The sequence below is a fragment of the Microtus ochrogaster genome, chromosome 2 (assembly GCF_000317375.1).
Source record: "Microtus ochrogaster isolate Prairie Vole_2 chromosome 2, MicOch1.0, whole genome shotgun sequence".
NCBI classification, from domain to species: Eukaryota; Metazoa; Chordata; class Mammalia; order Rodentia; family Cricetidae; genus Microtus; species Microtus ochrogaster.
The window spans coordinates 16647973-16669454 of NC_022010.1; the positions used below are offsets into that span (position 1 = coordinate 16647973).

At 47.1% G+C, this 21482-nt stretch overlaps 1 protein-coding gene across 2 annotated transcripts in view; it reads left to right on the forward strand.

Moving 5' to 3' along the window:
* Positions 1-20480, forward strand: part of Ptpn11 (protein tyrosine phosphatase, non-receptor type 11) — a 75331-nt gene extending 54851 nt beyond the window's left edge. The window contains exons 11-16 of one of the 2 annotated variants that reach the window (XM_013349999.1): positions 2823-2989; positions 3837-3904; positions 4384-4535; positions 13200-13312; positions 16054-16146; positions 16744-20480. In XM_013349999.1, coding sequence (XP_013205453.1) covers positions 2823-2989; positions 3837-3904; positions 4384-4535; positions 13200-13312; positions 16054-16123 — 570 coding nt within the window. In that variant the 3' untranslated portion in view covers positions 16124-16146; positions 16744-20480. The remainder of the gene's footprint in view (positions 1-2822; positions 2990-3836; positions 3905-4383; positions 4536-13199; positions 13313-16053; positions 16147-16743) is intronic. The other variant, XM_005344483.2, reaches the window with a different exon arrangement.
* Positions 20481-21482: the final 1002 nt, after the last annotated feature.

Genomic DNA, 21482 nt, shown 5'->3' on the forward strand with positions numbered 1-21482 from the left:
ATATATTTATATTCATTATTATTATTACTATTATTATTATGAGACAGGATTTCACTCTGTATCCCTGGTTACAGAACTGGCTATAGAGACAGGATGACCTCAAATTCACAGAGATCCTCTTGCCTCTGCCTTTCTAGTGCTGGGATTAAAGGTGTGTGCCACCATGATTGGCTGAATATTTTTATTTTATTTTATTGTGTTTATTTATTTCATTTGAGAGTTTCTCATTTTGTAGCCCTGGCTGACTTGGAACTTGCAATATAGGCCAGGCTGGTCTTTAACTCACAGAGATCCACCTGCCTCTTTCCTGTGTGCTGGAATGAAAGGTGTACCACAATGTCTAGACTGCTGTTCTTGGTCCTTTGGTTGGGAACAGACTAGGAAAGAAGCAGTGTCAGGGCCCTGGAAAGTCATTTGCAGGACATCGGGACAGTTTAGCTATTGAAGGAGAAAGAAAGACCAAAGTTGTTTTCGAATTTAGAAAGTCTGACTGGACAATAGTGTTATGTCAAATGTGAGAAAAGCCAAAAGCAGAGCTGCTGTGTGGATGTCAACTTCCTTCTGGATGCATTGAGTTGAGCCTTTGAGAAGCATGTACATCAGGTGTCTGGACAGTTGTGAGTGTAACATTTGTTCCTAGCATTGTGCTGCTTGCTAGAGACAGCTGGGGAGTAACACAGGTATTGCCCCCACTCTCTCAAGTTACACTGCACTGTTTAGAGTACTTTGAACCCAGGAATCACACACCCTAATATGTCACTGTAAAGTGCAATTAGGGCCAAGTCAAAGGATGCAGTGTTTTGAGATGGGTCAGGAAGGAGGTTGGTATTTACCCTAGTGATGTAGGTAGCTGGAGCTGGCACTTACACTCTGCCCTGTAGAACTAGAGGGTCTAAGGCATTTGCAGGTAGAGTTTAGGACCAATTGGAGGCTACTACTTACCGTGGTAAGATGGTGGGGCTTGGCTGGAATGGTAGCAGTGGAGCGGGACAGCAGAGGGCTAGCTTGGGATTCTTATAGAGGAAAATGATAGGTTAGGTGGTGGTGAACACAGGATGACCCACAGCCTCCAGACCTCCTGAGTGAGCTGCAGGAGGAGCAACAGGAGTCCTGTAGAAATGCCTTTGATCCATGGAGAGGCTGGGCAAAGGACAGTGACCCGTGCATTGTGGGTGGGCTGTTTCCCTTATGTGCTGAGGGAAGGAGGAACAGAGCCTAGAGCTGGTGATGAACAGAAAGGGGTCTGTTTTCTGTACTCTCTGAAGGGTGTGTGCATGGGGTGTACATGCTACAGGAGGTGTGTTGATCATGGCACACCTGTGGAGGTCAGAGGACAGCTTTCAGAGGTTGGTTCTTTTCTACCGTGGAGATTCTGAGGATTGAACTTGGGTTGTCAGGTTTTGTGGCAGGTGCCTTTACCCACTGAGCTGCCTTGCCAGCTGCCCTCTTGTGAGGTTTCATGATGAACTGCCAGGCTTGTCAGTATTTCTGAGTAGCAGGCAGTTTCTTTCCCTTGGTGCTAGTGAGAAGCCATTTGTCTTGGCACCCCCACCCCCACCTCCTGCTCCCCTGCCTTTTCCTTTGAAAGGTGTGACTCTACTGTGTGTCTTCTCTCTGGGTACTGAGATGATGTTGCTGGTCTTGTTCCATCTTGCCTACCAGGAGATTTTGAGAGGAAGATGTGGGAGATGTTGGCACACGTGCCTTTACAGTGTTCTGGGGGGCTAACATGGATCCCTCTGGCTCCTGCCTTGCTGATAACAGATCACGTGTACAGCTCTGATGTACAGCGATGCCTTGGCTCAGAAAGGTGTTGCTACACAGTGAGTCTGTGCATGCTCCATTTCTCTTGCTGGCCTGTCCGTGACCCATGAAGCTATTTGAGTTTCAGGTAACTTAGTAACAACAAGGCAGTTTTTCCATGACATCAGCAAATTAAATGTGTGTAGCATACAAGAGAGTTTTTCTTTTCTTTTTTCTTTTTTTTTTTGGTTTTTCGAGACAGGGTTTCTCTGTGGTTTTGGAGCCTGTCCTGGAACTAGCTCACAAGAGAGTTTTTAATCATGGCAAGAGTCCTTAGATATGAAAAGGGTCACCAGTGGTGGTTGGTATTGTAGCCTTTCTCCTTCTGTCCTCCTGTCTTTCCCTTCCTCTGTCCTTTCCTCCCTCTCTTCTTTCTTTCCTTTTATCTGTGGTCCCAGTGGCCCTGGTGCCTCTGTTGGTCCTTGGCCATTGTCACTCAGAACAGCCAGGATGTCCTCAGTTCCCAGTTACTTCCTGCTTGCTGGGAGAAGCTCTTTGTTCAGCTCCTTTAATCCCTCTGTGTTAGAAAGATTTCTTTACGAATGGATGTGAAGGCTTGAGTTATGCAATAGTGACTATAGTAAGGGGCTCCCTAGGATCCCATATAATTCACAGAGCCCATCTTCCAGCTATGGCAGTGCTGTCATGGGTGTGGGTCTGAGGCACCAAGGGTGAGGGTACAAGATGATGGGAGCAAATGCTTGAGGGGAGGCCAGAGTTTGCCAGGTTGTAATTCCTGGAGTTGAGTGCCACCTGCCCGAGGAAGAAGGGGAGCATGACCTAGTGTGATGATTCAGGGCTGCACTTTGGCTAGAGTTAGCCAGAGAACAAATTGCCATGCTGGATGTTTTAGATCATCTGATAGGCAGACTCTCCCTCCAGGCTGGTCCATTGATTCTTGGAGAAGCACTCCTGGGAGCCAGAGATTCTGGGTTTTCCATTCTTGAAGGTTCTAGGAAAGCTCAGAAGCCATGAATCCTTAACCCTTGATTTATTTAATTCTGTTCTGGCTTTTCTTGGCTCTACTCCAGGGAAATACAGAGAGAACCGTCTGGCAGTACCACTTTCGGACCTGGCCGGACCATGGTGTGCCCAGTGACCCTGGAGGTGTGCTGGACTTCCTGGAGGAGGTCCACCAAAAGCAGGAGAGCATCATGGATGCAGGCCCTGTTGTGGTTCATTGCAGGTGACAGCCCATCTTGGTTTCTTTTAAACTCAGAGGTCTGGGAGTCTGCTCTCTTTGGAGATGTGACCCAGTCTTCCCAGGTCTCTGCTCTTCCAGCCTCCAGTCACTTCCCAGTTGGGGCTCTGGAGGCTGCTCCAGGGTCACATGACAGAGTGTGTGGGCTATGGGATTGTATTTGGGATGGTTTGTTTCCTAAACTCTCACCTGAACCAATCTAGAAGGGAGGAAAACTTCCATTGTCCAGAGGTTTGTTTTGTTGTTATTTTGTGTTAGGATTTCACGATGGAGGCCAGGTTGACCTCCCCTGCTTCTTCCTTCCAAGTGCTGGGGTAGTAGGCCTGTACCACCATGACCAGCCTCCCCCACCTCCTTTTTGTTTTGTTTTGTTTTAAAACCACCATTAATGTAGGCTTTGCAACTGGGTGGCTATTTAGGAAAGAAGTGAACACATTTCTTTCTTTGAATGTCTACTATGGCCTTTAAGACAGGAAGCCACGAGTCTGTGGGCAAGTTTCTATGCTCAGAAGTGCCATAATTTTCCAATTGTTTTCAAGTAAACTTGGGAGTAGAGAAAAGATGTCATGGGCTGCTCAGGGTCTCCGTGCTCAGCACTGTGAACCTCGGGCAAGCTCCCATTGCACGGATGAGGAAACAAGGATACCCTAAAGACCCATATCAGAAACAGGGGACTGACAGCTTAGGGATGGGGTGGGGAGAAACTGATGTGTACTGTGACCAATGTTGTCTAGACCCACAGAGCAGAGCCTGTGGACATTAATGGCTTGATTCCAATGTGAAACCCCCACAAGTGACTCTAGCCTCCTGCTATTTATTCTTCTACCCACAGTGCTGGAATTGGCCGGACAGGAACATTCATTGTGATTGATATCCTTATTGACATCATTAGAGAGAAAGGTAGGTCATCTGGAGGGCAAGAAGGCACAGTTTCAGTTTCTAGTTTGTGAGAGGAGAGTGCCAGGGAAAGTAGCCTGAGAGAGAGAATTCACAGGAGAAAGAAGTGGTCGTTTAAATGTGGATGAGGTTTACTTTCAGTGAGTTCCCCTGTTGAGCTGTGTTATAAAACAGTGTCCTAGAGTTCTGCTCCCACCACTGTGCCTTCTGTTACCCCTGTTGTGAGCCCCTCCAGCCACTCGTTCCTTGCCTATGAGGTGAGCTGGCATTCTTGGGAACTGAGGGGCTTTGGACCCTAGCACTTTGTCCTGACAGCTCCTGACTTTGTCCTGAGCATTAGCTCAGGAGTCCTGTTGTGTTCCCCATGACTAGTGGTGTGGAAAAGACTAGCTCTGTGTCCCTTCCCTGCTGTGGAAAGTGGGTGCCCAGCAGCTCTCCCTGGCCTCATGCATTCCTGCAGCTTCATAATCTTTGTTTTGTAGGTGTGGACTGTGACATCGATGTTCCTAAAACCATTCAGATGGTGCGGTCCCAGAGGTCAGGGATGGTCCAGACAGAAGCACAGTACCGGTTCATCTATATGGCCGTCCAGCATTACATTGAGACGCTTCAGCGCAGGATTGAGGAGGAGCAGGTATGGAACGAGGGGCTGGCACATGGGCTCAGCTCCAGACCAGGCTGCCTGGACTTGTGCTCTTAGAGTGAGAACATGGGCTTTCTTTTTCTAGAAAAGGTTAACACAGATTCCCACCCCTGTGGTCTCTGGAAGGTATGGCCATCCTCTGCCTTCTAGGTCAGCGAAGTGTGGTGCTATTGTCATGAGCTGACAGTCCAAGGCTTTGCCATACAGAAAGGAAGTGACTTTTACGTGCCAGACTTAGAACTCAGCCTACAGTTTCCAGCTTGCTTCAGCTTTGATCTAGGCTGGTCTATCCTGATTTCATCTTGTAAAATGAATGCCTTGTTCTTAATAGAGTATGGCAGTTTGAGCCACTAATTTGGCTGCATTGAAGCAGTGAATTTCAATTTTAATAAGCTGTGCATAATGAAGAGTGTGCAGTTGGAGCCTTTCCATGTGAGGCTATTCAGAACAGATACAAAGCTGAGTTAATTAGGATGCGATAAGCAGAGGGAGATGAGGAGAGCTGTTCTTTTGGGGGAGCTTTGCTTATTCCCCTCCCGAACCCCATTGTGCTGCAGCAGATGGATGATATCTGTACACCAGCCACATTTGTCCTTTTTACTGCTATTGCTTTCCAAAAATCACAAGAGAGGGGACTCAGTGTATGTCACAATGTGGCAGGCTGTCTCTTAATGGGTAGCTTTATTTTTTTTAAAGACCATCTCACTGTGTAGCCCTGGCTGGCCTGAAACTCACTATGTAAATAAGGCTGGTCGTGTACTCATAGAGGTGCGGATGCCTCTGTCTCCCAAGTGCTGAACAAAGGTATGTGCTTCTTTACCTGGCCTAGAAAGATAGAACCACATCATCAGCCTTGGCAAAGGGAAGTGCCCCTTTCTGAGCTTAGGTACTCACCCAGACACCCATGTTAGGCTTCATTGTGCATACATTGAGAAATAAAGTGTACATAAGTATGTGAGGTCATATGATTGATTGACAAGCCACCTATCCTGAACTTCAGTGTTTTAAATCTGAATTCAACGTGAGCCATATATATTTATGTGGCTCTAAAGAACAAACCCAGAGCTTCATGCTTTCTAGGCCAGCACTCCACCACTAATCTGTACCCCGACCTCTAAATGTAGATGATTACTCTGAAGTTCTTTATACACGACTTCCAGTTACATTAATTGGGGCTATTAACAGTTTAAGAGGTGCTCAAAGAATAAATTTTAAGAGGTGGCACTATGATTGCTCAGTCTGGCCAGGGACGATTCAGGAGCACACTGCTATCTTGCCAGGGGTTCTCTGTTTCGCTTGGATTTGTATGCATGTTAGAATTGAGAGGTAGAAACAGGTAGATCAGAAATTCAAGGCTATCTTTGGCTATGTATTAAGTTCCTGGTCATTGTGAGCTGTGTGGGACTTGGCCACAAAAAACCAAAACAATAACAAAAAGAAACCACCGCTACACGAAAAGAACCAATCTCCCCCCCCCCCCCACTTATTTTTAAATTTATTTAAAATATGTACAAGCCTGTGTTCACATGTGGGTGTGTGTCCTCAGATCCCTGGAGCAGGATGTGCACTTGGTTGTGCAGCACTGCTGTGGGGACGTGTGCTTCCCGCTGCAGGAACACTTTGTTTGCACTCTTGTTTGGTTGGTTGGTTTTTTCAAGACAGGGTTTCTCTGTGTAGCTTTGGATCCTGTCCTGGAACTTGCTCTGTAGACCAGGCTGGCCTTTAATTCACAGAGATCCATCTGCTTCTGCCCCCCAAATGCTGGGATTAAAGGTGTGTGCTGCCACTGGCCGGCCCATTTTGCACTCTTACCCACCGCCATGGCTCCCTCTTAAGCCAGGCAGATCCTTGAATTAAGGAACAGGACAAAACTCATTCAGGATAATGAATTATTTTGAAATGTAGTAATTTTCCAATTTAGGATGAGTTAAAGCCCTTTGGGAGTAAAAGAATTTGCTAGAGAAGGTTAAATGAAAACAAGAAAGTGACATTTGGGTGGAGAGCCGTGGGAAAGGAAGGGGAGAGAAAGAGAGACAGAGAACACACACACTTGCCAACAAGAAAGAAATACATGGGGAAGTGGTGTTAGGGACAGTCATGAGTGTCTGTGTATAATAGGCCTCTTTGCAGTTTGAGAGATTGTTTTTAAAAATTTCCATTTATAGTAGTAAGTACTTTATTTGCAAAAGCAGTATGTGGTTTTCTTTATCTGACTTATCTGAATGTGAGATGTTAATACAAGCATTCATTCTCTCTTTAAACTTTGAAATGTATGCAATATTTAAAAAGGAACATTTATAAGTATTTATATCTCTTTGCTTCTAAGTGCGTTGGTATGTATTTTCAAAAATAATAAGGACATTCTGTTACCTTGTCATGATTCAGTTACCGAGTTGAGGAAGCAGACACTGATAGAAAGCTCTGTGTAACCTCAGATCAGGACTGGGGCTGTAGCCCAGTATGAGAACACTTACAGGATCCTGAGGCCCATCCCAGTATTATATACAAGCATACCAGGTAGAGCTACACACTTGTGGAATTCTAGTGCTTGGGGGTTCAGGCAGGAGGACTGAAAATTCCAGTCTAGCCTGGGCTACATTAGACCATCTTTTGATAAAACCGAAACCAAGCAAGAAACCAAAAATCTGGCCTGCTTTTGTAGAGAACCTGAGTTCATTTCCTAGCACTTCAGCTCCAGGGCATTCAACCCCTACCCCCAGTTCTGACCTCCGTGGGAACCTGGTCTCGTGTGCGCACATGCGTGTCTACACACACACCCCAGAAAGCTAAAATAAAATAACCCACACACCACATTCAGATTTTACAAGCTGTCCTGTCTGTGGTCAGGGTCACACCATGTTTGCAACTGGCATGTTTCTTTGCCTGTCTTTCTTCTGAGTGACTTCTCTGTCACACTGTCACTCTGTCCTCCATAGTTGGGAAGCTGCCTGTTGTTCCCTCTCCCAGAGACTACAGTCATTCTGTGTTGTGCCCATTGCTGAGTTGATTCAAAACAGTTAGGTTAGCTTTGCTCCTTGAAGGTGACAGTCAGGTTTCTTCACTCAGAAGTTATTACAGGAACCACGTGTGCATGCATGTGTGTGCACACACACACATACACACACACACACACACAGAGATACAAGTACACACAGACACACATTGAGACTCATACATATACATCTATCTCACTTGGGGAAGAAAGATTTGGACACATTTAACTGGGGATGTGGCACAGTGCTTAACTAGGATGACCCGAGCTTTGGGCTTGATGTCCACCATGAGAGGGAGGTGGGTGTTTGAAGAAGTAGCCTATTTTTTTTTTTTGCCTACCAGTTATACATTGATATAATGTATATATTTACACACACACACACACACACACACACACACACACACACATATTTTTTTTGAAGCAGGGTTTCTCTATGTAGCCCAGGCTCTCCTAGAACTCCCTGTAGACCAGGCTGGCCTTGAACTCGGAGATCCACCTGCCTCTGCCTCCCAAGTGCTGGGATTAAAGGTGTGCACCATCACCACCTGGCTTTTTTTTTTTAATGAATGAATGAATGAATTTATTTTTATCTGCCTTGGTGTTTTGCCTGCATGTGTGTTTGTTTAAGGGTGTTGTGTCTTCTGGAACTGGAGTTATAGTTGTAGGCCACCTTGTGGGTGCTGGGAATTGAATCTAGGTCCTCTGGAAGAGCAGCCAGCATTCTTAACTACTGAGCCATCTCTCTAGCCCCAGTAATTCTTGCTTATAAACATTAGCATAGCATTTGACAAATGATGCTTGCTATTTCTTCAGTTGTCTCCCTTTTCTTAGTTTGAGTGGAACAGTAAAAATTATGTATATTGCTGGGCATAATGGCACACACCTTTAATTTCAGCACTCGGAAGCAGAGGCAGGTGGATCTTTGAGTTTGAGGCCAGCCTGGCACTAAATTGCTAGTTCCAGGCTAGTCAGAGCTATATAGCGAGATCTTGTTTCCCACCAAACAAAAGTACTGTATATATGTATTGAGAATGTACAGTGTATTTGGTGTGTAGAAACACTGTGGAGTGATTGCCACGGTCAGGTGGATCATCGCACCCAGCACCCTGCAGCCCAATTCTTCCTGTGTGTGCTGAGACCGTGGAGTCTACTCTCGGCAGAGTTCCAGTCTAGTGCTGAGTGTGAGGCCTCCAGAGCTTAGGATGTTAAGTTTGAGGATCTGTACCTGCGACCAATGTCTTCCCACCACTAATTCCTGATGACCCCTGCCCCATCACAGTTTTTAGGAATTGATCAGGATCCATGGAGTGCTTGGCTTTTTGTGTTCTGACATCTGTCACTCAGCTTGATGACCTCCAGGTTCACTTGTGTTATTGCAGATGGGTTGCCTTCTTAAGCTGAATGATGTCCCATTGTGTGTGTGTGTGTGTGTGTGTGTGTGTGTGTGTGTTTCTGTGTGTGTGTGCTTCCTCCTTTGCCTATCTGTCTCCTTCCCTCTTTCTTTCCCTGCCTTCATCCTTTCCATGACTGGAAACTTGTGACATGGCTTGGTTATGTCTTGGTGTGTAGGAAACAGGGATGAGACCAGAAGCATAGCACCTGGGGACCTACTTCTACTTGCTGCTCACATGTCAAAGGTTCTGTCAGTTCCCCAAACACCATCACCAGCTGAGGGCCAGGTGCTCAAACACGAGGCTGTGGGGACCTTTCCATGCAGGCTGGAGCAGGGCCCTGGGAAGGCTGCACACTATTCTATGGAAACCATTAGGCAGTTGGAAACAGAGGAGTAGTATAAAATATCCTTGATTTAAGAGAGGACCCTGAGCCGGGCGTAGTGGCGCACACCTTTAATCCCAGCACTCGGGAGGCAGAGGCAGGCGGATCTCTGTGAGTTCGAGACCAGCCTGGTCTACAGAGCTAGTTCCAGGACAGGCTCCAAAAACCACAGAGAAACCCTGTCTCGAAAAACCAAAAAAAAAAACAAAAAAAACAAAAAAAAAAGCAAAAAGAGAGGACCCTGCCTCCCATGGAACAGTGAACACCAGGATTGGGCATTGGAGCCAAAACTGATGATGATGTATATAGGTGGGAGGCTGAGTGGGGGAGGGTTAGAAAGGTGAAGACTCCCTGACGGGGGTGTGGGAGAAGTCAAGTTCTGTGTTCCAGCCAGGGTCAATTGCTCTCCCATCCTGCTCTTGGCCTTTAGAGTTTTGTAGATCTTCTGTGCAGCACAAATATACTTGGTACATGCGGATGAAGTTTTGCTAGCTGGAGGAGCTTCTCCTGTTTTTGCTCTAATTCCTTTTGTGACCATCACCATCCTGTACCCTCTCCTCCCCCACCTTCCTTTGCTCTTCTCATCTTCTTCAGTGTCAGAGATGAGATTTGAGACAAGGTCTCTTTCTTTTAAAATATTTATTTTATTTATAATTCTGTGTTATATTTGTGAAGGTCAGAGGTGTCAGACATCTGGACCTGAAGTTATAGGCAGGTGTGATCTATCTGAGACTTGATCTTACCTGTTATGCCATCTCTCCAGCACAGAGTTGAGGTTAGGTTCCTGTTTCTCCTGCCTCCTTCTCCCAGGTGCTGTGTTTTCCTTCCCAGGGTGTGCTCTTACACTCCTGTGGCTCAGGAGCTCTCCTTGCTGCTCATTTCCCCAGAAGAGAGAGTGGTCACCAAGGAGTCATGGCTTTGATTGATTGGATTTGTTGTCACAGATGACTTGTTGCCTTTGCTCTGGGAGCACATCCATGTGTGGTGTTTAACTACTCATTTAACTCCTCACCCACTGTGGTCGTCCCTCAGCATCCAGGAAGACTTAGTCTTAGACACAAGGTCTACAGATTCTCTTGTCCCTTGTGGAAGGTCTTAGCTTTTCAGAGAACCTGCTCTGTCCTCATGTAGCCCAGGTTGGCCTTGAACATGGGAAAAGTCTGTGCGTGCTTAGTACAACATTGTTTGTGAATATTTTTGATTAATGGTTGAATCTGTGTAGAAGCCACAGATATAGAGGGTGACTGTATGAAGTTGATAATGTTCCCTCTCTCACCTCCTCTGCCTCAGCCCAGAGTGGGGCTGGGATATTAGAAATGGCCCTGTAGAATGTAGGCTTGTGCTGTGATATCTCTCTGCAGGGACCCCATCCTCCAGGGCTCACCTGAACTTTGGGTCTCAGCACCTTCCTCAGGAGTTTGTTGCAGTGTGAGTAGCTTATGTCTGGTATCAGCTGCCTCCTTCCTGTGTGTGCAGGCTGGTGTGCTATGCTCCATGGTCTGTGTGCAAGGACCTCGGTCCTGAGTACTTGTGGGTCTGCTGGGCTCCGGTCAGTCTCTGTCTGGTAATGTAGCTCAGTTTCTCTTTGATACCCCCGCCCCCTGTCATCTGTCTACATTCCTGTAACCCCAGAGCAACCTTAAGCTTCATACTATATTTACTTGTCTTCATGTAGAGACAAGAGCCAATATAGCCTAGACTTGCTCTGACTCCGAAGCTGAGGATGAACTTGAACTTCTGATCCTCTCTGAGCTCTATCTTCCTAGTACTGAGATCATGAGTGGTTAGTGTGCTCTGGGGATGGAAGCCAGGGCGCCTATGCTGGGCAAGCAGTCTACCAAATGGGCCACAGCTTTCGTTCCCAAAGTGGCTTCCTTTGTTTAAAGGACATGTCCTGGAGAATAGGTTCAGTCACTAAGAGACCTTGCCACTCTTCCAGAGTTCCTGAGTTCAGTTCCTGATAACTGATGTTGGCAATTATAACAACAGCCTATAACTTCAATTTCAGGAAATCTAATGTTCTTTTCTGGCTTCCAAGGGCATTTGACACATGTGGCATGCATACAAATAGAGCATTGTACATATATCAATTAAACACAAATATAGACATCTTGAAACTGCATAGACCCCATTGTTCACTAGTTCAGATATTGACCAGTGGGATCCGGAGTATTATTGTGTCTTTTACTTATCATTTTATTTTTTATAACTTATTTTTTATTATATGTGCATTGGTGTTCTGCCTGTTTTGTCTGTGTGAGGGTGTCAGGTCCCCTGGAATTGGAGTTACAGACAGTTGTGAGCTACCATGTGGGTGCTGGGAATTGAATCCAGGTCCTCTAAAGTAGGAGCCAGTGTTCTTAACTGCTGAGCCCATCTCTCCACACCCCCCCAGGCATTTTATATGAATCCATTTGCACACAGTCCTCTTCTCTCCTCTCCTCAGCTGCACACTGTTTTACTATATGAACATATAGTTCTTTTGCTCCGTTAGGAATTTCTGAAGAGCATCACGTGCTAGTCACCCCGTAATCCCTGTACAGTTTTTAAGGTTCCATGGAAGGGTTTCCCTGTGAAATATGGATGCAGTTCATCCAATGCATGCTTTTTTATTTTCACTAAAGACTAGCTAGTTAGTGCCACTTTCACTGTTGAGAACCAGATAGCATCTTTTCTTTTCTCCAGTGCCAGGGGTCAATCCCAGAGCCTTGTGCAACCAGGCAGGAAGTACTTATTACTAATTATGTCCCCAGCCTACCAGTTTAACCTCTCTGAGCAACTGATGGTGGTTCCCAGGAGTATGTCAGTCTTTAGTATTAGCACTGCCTAACAGTGCTCCTGCTCCCTTGATGGATTCCACTTTGAGAATTGGCAATCTGCAGGTGAATTTGCAAAAAGGTGACCGGCCAATGGGATGGTACAATGGTTAGAAACATTTGCTGTTTAAACCTGATGACCCTAAGCCCAATCCTCAGTGACTTGGAGGAAGGAGAGAGCTGACTCTATAGGTTTGTCTTCTGCTCTCTACACATGTGTGGCACCTGTGAGCCCTTACACATCACATATACATATAAAGACATTGTGAGGCCGGGCGGTGGTGGCGCACGCCTTTAATCCCAGCACTCGGGAGGCAGAGGCAGGCGGATCTCTGTGAGTTCGAGACCAGCCTGGTCTACAAGAGCTAGTTCCAGGACAGGCTCCAAAACCACAGAGAAACCCTGTCTCGAAAAACCCAAAAAAAAAAAAAAAATTGTGAGATGAGATTGTATTTCCATTGATTCTCTTGTTGGTTTCCTTGCCTTGCCACATCATTAGAGTCAAATAACATTTTAAGGTGCTATGTTCTTTTCTGATGTGTATTAGGAATTAGATTTTAGGGTTGGCGGAGTATCTCAGTGCCAGAGCACATGCTTAGCCTTGTGCAAAGGGCTCTGGGTGCCATCCATCCCCAGTGCTAAATGAATAAAGTACATTATTGTGCCTTCTATCCCTGCATGCATTTCTACTTGAAGTGAATCCTTCTGGAGTATATCCCTTTCTTACTGTCGTCTAAACATGGTGGAGTGGGCACATGCCCGAAGTGGTTAGAGTTCCTTGCAAAGGCAGCAGGAACTCTGCACATAGGAGCAGGGTCTCTGGCCTGGTTCAGTGGGCATTTCCTTCATTCCTAGGACTCTGGGGACTCTGGGATACTGTGGTCACAGAGCACCCCTCTTGAGGATGCTGTGGCAAGGAGGAGACAAGCTCCTGACAGTGTGTTCTTAATGTTTTGGCCCGTCCATCTCTCTCTTTTTCCTTGATAAAGTAAAAAGTTCTTTTGTTTCTGTATTCTTAAAAAAAACAAACCCACAGTTCGTCTTACCTGTGTTTTTCCCAACTTTCAGAAAAGCAAAAGGAAAGGACATGAATATACCAATATTAAGTATTCTCTGGTGGATCAGACGAGTGGCGATCAGAGTCCCCTGCCACCTTGCACCCCAACACCACCCTGTGCAGAGTAAGTAGTGATGTGGCAGCTTAGCTCTGGTAAAAGCTGATGCAGTTGTTTGCAGTATTTCCCTTTGACACTTGCTTGCTACCCACTGATAATATATGGGGGTGGTTGGGGTTGAGGCTCTCTAGGAACTGTGTGGACAATGTCTAAACAGAGTTTCAAGGTCCCTAACCAGTATGCACATGCAGGGCCCTGTGTGGCCTCAGCCTGTTAGGTCAGGGTTATCAAGGGGAAGTCTAATTTTCCTTTTGCAGGGGAATTATTTCAGTGGAAGGTGCTGTCCCTTACAATGTACTGTGGCTCATTGACAAGTAAGAATAAATAAGTTCTCTGTTCATGTGTGAGCATGACTATGATCTGCCAGTCTTCCTGCCAGGCAGATTTTTTTTGTTTTTTTGAGACAGGGTTTCTCTGTATGTAGCCCTGACTGTCCTGGAATTCACTCTGTAGACCAGGTCAGAGAGAGATTTGCCTGCCTCTGCTTCCTGAGTGCTGGGATTAAAGGAGTGTGCCACCACTGCCTTGCCCAATTAAGTTTTTAAGCACAAGGGTCAGAAAGCCAGAGCCCACAGACCTAGCTTTGTTTTTTTTTTTTTTTTTTTTTTTTCCCCGAGACAGGGTTTCTCTGTGGCTTTGGAGCCTGTCCTGGAACTAGCTCTGTAGACCAGGCTGGTCTCGAACTCACAGAGATCCGCCTGCCTCTGCCTCCCGAGTGCTGGGATTAAAGGCGTGCGCCACCATCGCCCGGCCTAGCTTTGTTTTTTTAAAGGAGTTTTTAAAGAAGAAAAAGGGCATCTATTCCAGTAGGAAATGATGGGCAACTATGAATAGGCTTGCTGCAGAAGAAGCAATGGGCGGCTTAGGACACACAGGGAACAAGAAGAGAAAGCTTGAAGCTCTCTCCGCTGACCAGATGAAGTCAGAAGGGCAGTGTCCAGCAGTGATGAGGACAGTTTTGTTTTCAAGGAACAGCTGTCTATCCCACAGCAGCAGTTCAGGACCTTGGTTCAGCTCCACGGGACAGCTTGCCTTGGCAACTCCAGCCAGAGCCTTAAGAGTACAGTGACCTTTGACCTTGCACCTTGGAGAGTTCGTCTTATGGAAGCACTCAGATCTTGGGAATGTTTTTCTTCCAGAGGCATTCAGCATGACATCATCTTGATAGTTTAAGAATTTGGAAGATACTTTAATAGTACACCTGTGACAGGAAGCCATTTGATGTTTCCAGCATGTGAGATGAACTAGAGACACTCCGAAGTGGAGTGCTGAAAGACCCATGTCCTGTCAGTCAGACTTCACATAGCCCTGAACTTTGGATGAAAAAGGAAATTAGTTCCTGACTTTACAGTTAAGTACTACAGAGTCCCTAGTATTCAGCAGCTGTGGAGTTGTCAGGGTTTTGAATATTTAACCAGCAGTGTGCTATATCTGTCTCTACAGATCTCTGTCTGTGTCTGGTAGATAGATACACTCTTGAACCTGGAGCCACAGGCTGATGCTTACCACTTTCTTGAAAGCAACTAACTGTCTCCAGGGCATTTGGGGGTGAAGTACCCAGTCTTCCGTGCTGATGCTCTGTAGCCTGTCTTTAAAGACTCAAGAGAGGCAGGACTCTGACAGGACCCATATTCACATTCCAGGATACCCAGGTTCCTGCAACTTAAATGATAGTTTTCAGGGCTATTGGCAAGGTTAGCACTGAAGTCTGCTGTGATCTCTCCTCCTCATTTTGCTCCTCCTGTCACCCCAATGCCTGCTGTCCTAAGGGCCCTGGCTTAGCCACAGTCCCTTAGACCATACCCTTCTGCCCCTCATGCACCATGGCCTGGGAAAGGAAAACCCCAAAGCATAACACACACATTGGTTCTTTCCAGAAGGCCTTTACCAGTTCCTGGTTTAAAGTGAAATACATCAGGACAGCCTTTGTTAGCCTAGTCATGTGGCTAGCAGCTTTGCCATTTGTACAAAGTCACTGTCCGTCATAACATTTACTTTCTCTTTCCACTGGCATCTGGCTTGTTTGCCTCTGCTGTGGGCTTTTAAAGCCCCACTGACTTTAATATTGGCACTACATGGCTCTGAGAGCAGATAGAACCCTGTGTTTACATTCTCTCTCTGTTAAACACAGGAATGAAGTCCTGTGGCAGCAGTGTTCTCTCCTGAGTCACTTTCCCTCTTCCTGTTTCCCTCTCTCCCAGCAGACTGCCTGGGGATGGTGGTGCTTTAAGCCACTAGGTGCAGTAACTTGCTGGGGAGCCAGCCCCTTTCCCATGAAGCTCACTTGCTGCTGACAGGCCACACTGCCTCACCCTTCGTGCATGTAGGATGCACACCTCAGGTCCCTGGGGCTTCTCAGAGTCCCCATCCTCCTGGCCCACACAGACTCCTCTGATACCCTTCTTAACAGAAGGAGGCTGGCCCTTGGATGTTTTTTAGATCTTCACTCAAGGTTCTAAAGGTGTCTGGAGCCTGCCTTCCTGTTCTGATGCCTCTGTTGGACACGACCACAATTCCTGTCTTGTGTGCACATGACCCAACTCCTTTGTTATCCTCCAAGCAGCCTTCGCTCCATTCACACTCAGAAGGCATAGGACTCAAGGCCCCTGCTGCTTTTCCAACTTCATAATGATACTGCACATAAGTATCTGAGAGTTAGCTCCTGAGTGAGAAGGGGGTCTTAGCAAAGCTAGGCCAGACAGCACATGGCAGGAGTTCAGGTGTCTTCCTTCTTCCTTTCTCTGCAGAATGAGGGAGGACAGCGCTCGAGTCTATGAGAATGTGGGCCTCATGCAACAGCAGAGGAGCTTCAGATGAACCCCACTGGCGGCAACACGCAGGTATTTAAACACTACAACGTTCTCTGGGACTGTGTTTCACAGCGTTCCTAGACAGGCAGGTGATTTGTGTATGCTAGAGCAAAACATACTGCGATGAAGCTTTGCAAACCAGCGTCTTTCTTCTGGCCTTGTCCCTCTCCAGGCCGGGTTTAAGGTTTACAGTTCACTGAGCATTAAAATCAGATCAGATAACTGCATGGGGTGGGGCTGGCACATAACAGCAAGCAGTTGGCTGTTTCAAAGAGCAGCCATCACTGTTCTGCAGATAGAACTGGGCTTGAGTGGCACAGGCCCTGCTACCTGTGATCTCTTGGCATCAGGAGCAGCCATGCCTCTCAGGACTTTTGATTGGGTCATTTCCCTGTGAGGTGCCTCCCTATCAGTCACGATTGGTCCATATACATGATGCCAGCTTGTATGGTATGTTAGAAACACACAGTATAGTATCACAGCTAAAATTCTTGTCAGTAACAGTGTAGTTTAGCAGAGAACATTTGTCTAGCATGTGTGTGTGACACGCTAGTTTTGGTGCCCAGCACCTTCCGGAAAGTATGACGCTTTCCATGCTTATAGATGTGCAATTTCTTTCCACCCCAGATGCGAACTTTCACCCCTTCCCTAAAAATGTCACGAATAGACGAGAAAGTCTCCAGGACCCATGTGTTCAGAAGCTCGCCCACCTGGGTTGTCTAACTGCCTTTTGAGAAGCGAAGTTTGGAACCATTTGAAGAGCACGCATCTAATCGGCACCTCCCTTCCTCAGATAAGGAGAAACCACTCTGCGTTGTCAACAGTGCTGTTTTTATAGAATTGGCTTTGAATTGTGGAAGCAGCTAAATTGTGCTCTGTATTTTACACATTATGGGACTCAAATTCTAGTTATGGGCAGGATTTTGTTTCTTTTAATGACCTTAACTGATTTTATTCCTCCCCACCCCCTCTCTTTGGGGCATCATGGGCCCATTGTAAGAAGAAAGGATTTGGAAATTCAGGAACAGCTTCTCCAAGAAGCCAGCAGTCTGTAAACCACTGCTCATTTTACACTGGCCAGGGGTTGCTTAGGGCTGCCCATCATCACAGACTCATTGTTCAGTTCCAGGGACTGGGAGACCAGGCTGTAGGGTTGCACTGGTGAGGGCCTTCTGGCTGTGCCATGGCAGATGGGAAGAATGAGGGCTGGCCTCACTCTTACAGCAAATCAGTGACTCCACCTTCAAGATCCAGCTGCTCCCGAGCATCCCAACTGTCAACACCATGGCATCCGGGATTCTCTGCGCTCCCTGCAGATGCATTGGGGCACATTCGACACAGAGTGACCCAGTCAAGGACAATTCACTTTGGTAGCAAAATGATCATTCAACCAGTGATGAGAGTCAGGATAAAAAGTCATGACCGAAAGGCCGTGGGAATTGGCAGATGAGAAGCCTCTGAAGGTGACCCCTTGGCTTCAGGTGGTGACAGACAAGCTGTTTGGGAAAGTGGCTGTTGTCTCTGCACTGCTGTCACCATCTGTATTAGTAAGACCCTGGGTGAGTGGCATTTGTTCTTCACTTGTTCCTGACTGGCCCACACCACCCCCATTCTTCGGTCTTTTCTGGGCTTGCATGAGCCCATCTGCCCTGTGAGGGTCACTTGGGGAGTTGGCAACATGGCTGAGACCCTTAGCTTCTGTCTCAATGCGCTGTCTTCCAGGTCTCTTCTCCTGGGTGTCCGAAGAGACACTTAGCTTCTGTCTTCCATATCTCTTCTCCTGGGTGTCTGTAACCTCACTAGCAGGGAGCTGGCTGGGCCTTTTTGTGTCCCCCAGGGCTTAAAGGCAGAAGTGTCCTTCTTCAGATTCAGGCCTGGAATGACCATGGCTTCTTCCATGGCTCTCTGTGTGGGAATCAGACTTATCCTTAGGTGTTTAGTGGAGGTGCCATGCTCTGGGGCCACCAGTCTGTCAGATGGCCTCAGACCATGCTGTGGGTGAAGCAAGTGGCTGTAGTTAGCAAGAACCCAGGCTGCTTATAGTAGCTGGTGTAAACTGTGGGTCAGATGAGAAATGTAGAGCCCATTCTAGAAGCTTCTGAGCCAATTTTTCTGGCACCACACATGTGTTGCACTACTCTTACCTGAAGACCTGGTGTGGTAAGGGTGTGAGTGTTTGGGAACGAATGGAAGCTTGTTCCTGAATCCCTGCAGATGAGTGAAGGTGATGCTTCATTGGGCCTTGGTTGAGCGTGAAGAGTGGCAGTCCTGGCCGGGCCTCCTGTCAGGTCTGGTCAGCCACTTGCGCTCTCACCAAACAGCAGGATTTGCTAATGTTCTGCCATAAGTGCCTTCTCCAGAGACACCCCGTCTGCCTGCGTGCTGATCGTTGAAAGCATGTTTCAATGAAAGCATTCAGATATTGATGCTCATGACAGACAGTGGCACAGCCTCCACTCACATTCCTGAAAGGAAGGACTGGACCTGCCTTGCACTCATTCCTTTCTGAGGCTTCCCATTCCCTGGCAGCCTGAGGTGTCTGGGCAGTACAGGGCCCCCATTTTCTCAGAGCATGTGTGTTGGTCCTTGGCCCCTTCTCCACTGGACTCATTGCTTCAGAGCACAGCGTGGCCTTGGCCGTGTTCCCTCATCAGGGGAACATGGGGACTGCTACCTTCTCACAAGCCTGTGACGATCAGGATCCCAAATCCTCTTTTGTAGCACATTGTCACAATAAATAATGTTGGGGGTGATGGTAATATCTAGACTCTGGACTCTGGGGACAACGTCTCTCACCAGCACACACAGGTTGACTGTCCAGCTGATCTACTGAGTTAACGTCTCTGCCTGCAGCTCAAGATCCTGGAGCAGACTTGTTCTTAGCCCACTGTGTTCAGTACAGCATGTGGTTTCCTTTGGCTCCCAGAAGCCAGCCAGTTGTCACGCCAGTAAGGGAACAGATTCCTACGAGTCCCTGGGTCTCCCGGATCTGTCAAGTGTGGTGGGTGCAGTGTCTCAGGAGAGGGTGCTCTGTGTTGGAGGCAGGTGCAGTGTCTGGGAAGGTATTGGAGGTGTGGATTTGAAACAGTGGAATGAAAGTTGCAGAAGTGGTTCGTGGGCAAGTGGGAGAGCAGACTAGATGTGACCCACGTGGTCCTCTCACTGCTGAGACTTTTAAATTAGAAACATAGGGTTTTATATATGGGGAAATTGTCTAGCACATGGTATTGGGGTTTTAGAAAGCCACACTTAAGTCTTAGTAAGAAGGCTTGCTACACTGGTGTGCGGCCCTAGTGATGCCCCAGGTTGCCTCTGCCATCATAGTCGGTGCCTTTCTGATGGCGAAATTGGGGTTAGAAAAGACTGTTGGGTGTTGTCAGCTATGTTCTTACAGAGCTGGTGGCCTTCAGTGACTTTGAATTGGTCAGGGTTATTTCTAGTGTGTTTTCTGGGAATTCAAGAACATAAGCGTTGTTTTCCTGTGCCAGGACCGAGGCAGGTGCACTTGTGAGGTGTTCTGTAGATTCGTGATCCTTAGGGAAACAGACTGCAGGCAGAAGTGCAAGCCCAGTGCAGGCTTTGCTCCTGTCGGTTGTCAGGGGTCGCTTTACAGCACACAGTCGTCCTGGTTTCAGATGCTTTCCTTAGGGCATTTGTGCTAGTCTGCCGTTTACTGAACCTTTCTCCCTTTTGGAAAGAAGCTCCTGAGTAGAGTTCATTGTGTCTCCCATCACTAGCAGCTGCTGCTCTTTCTGGGTGGGTTGGACACAAGTGAGAGCAAAGAGCAGTTGCTGTCGGTGCTGTAAAACTTGGCTGCGCATCAAACTAATTTTCACAAGTATTCCTCCTAAACCTCAATCATGGGATTAATAATTTGCCTGTTTATTTATGACCTAATTGTGACTCCTATTAATAAAAGCTAATGGGAAAGGCCCCTCCCTGAGGCTGATGACTAGACTCATGTTTAACTTCCCTACAGCATTATGAAGCACCAGGCAGAGTATTAAAGAAATATAATATTTTATTGAAAATTCTGTCCTTTAAAAGGAACATGTTTTTGGGTGTCATCATTTTGGTGTGCATCATGTAAGTGTTGGCTGTTTGCTGTTTATTACACTATAGAGGCAGGAGATGCACTCAGCTGCCGTTCGGCCCACATCATGTAGTCTGCAATTCTTTTTTAAGTGACTTTAACAGAATAGTTCATGTAGGGGAACCTCAAAGGTCATCACCTCCCCACCTGTGTCATGAGTGTCAGCTGCTTTCTTAGCTGAAGTCATCAGAGTGTATCTGCATACAGAGGCAGTGTATTTGTGAGTTGTCTGGAACTAAAAAATAGAATACAACCATTTTCTTGTATTACAGTATTTGTCATTTTCTTTGTTGGCATGTCTGGGCGTGGGATGGGAAGCAGGGGGATGATGGCGTCTCAGGCAGCAGTTCTGCTGGAAGGACTCTGCAAGGTAAGGGTCTCATTGCTGGCCTGCCTTTTGTGGCTTCCAGGGACAAGTAGGAATTCTGGCTACAAGGACTTGGGAATGAATAAAGATCCCAAACTGTGTGACCATTGTGGGGACCGACGTGAAGCAGGGTTGGGGGAGTGATGTTCTGGTGTGTGCACCAAGGAACAGCACTACACTTGAGACATCAGTGCTCCCTGTATAAGGCATGTCCAAGCAAGAGTGGGTGGGGTCTTTAGTTTGTAACCCTGGAGGGGTTACACCTATGTTAACCTGGGGCCTCACCTATGTTAGTACTTGAGTCCACCGCAACCCCTCACTGGGGGATTCTAGACAGGCTTTCTACTGCCAAGCCGTGATGCCTAGCTCTGGGCCGTGTTCTTCCGACCACAGCATGTTATTGGACAGGAGGAAATCATTTCATAAATACCCAAGCAGGTGCTTGTTCATCTTCTGTTAGGAAGGGAAGGCACTGGGTTACTTCCACTGGGTTTAGCCCAGGCATGCCATAAAGATGATTGGATCCACTTGGCTCTCCAGAAAACACAGATTACCTTTAAGATGCCAGGCTCTGAGCCATGCCAGATGGGTGAACAATAACCAAACCACCCGACACGGTGCCTGCCAGCTAAGAGAAGCAGCCCCCTGGCACAGATTAAAAGCAGCTAGTGGAGTGTTACCCTAAAGGTGTCTGGCAGGGCTGAGACCAAATGGAGGAGCTGAAGACTGACTCGATGCACTACTGGCCTCTCCATTCCTTAGTTCATATCCTTCTGAAATTCCAAGCTGTACATGGTGGGCGGTGGTGATGCCGAGAGGCCATGAAAGCTTACCAGTGCTGTGCTGTCCAAGATGGGCAGGTGAAACGCAGTTCCTTCCCTGTGGAAGCATAAGCAACAAACACCT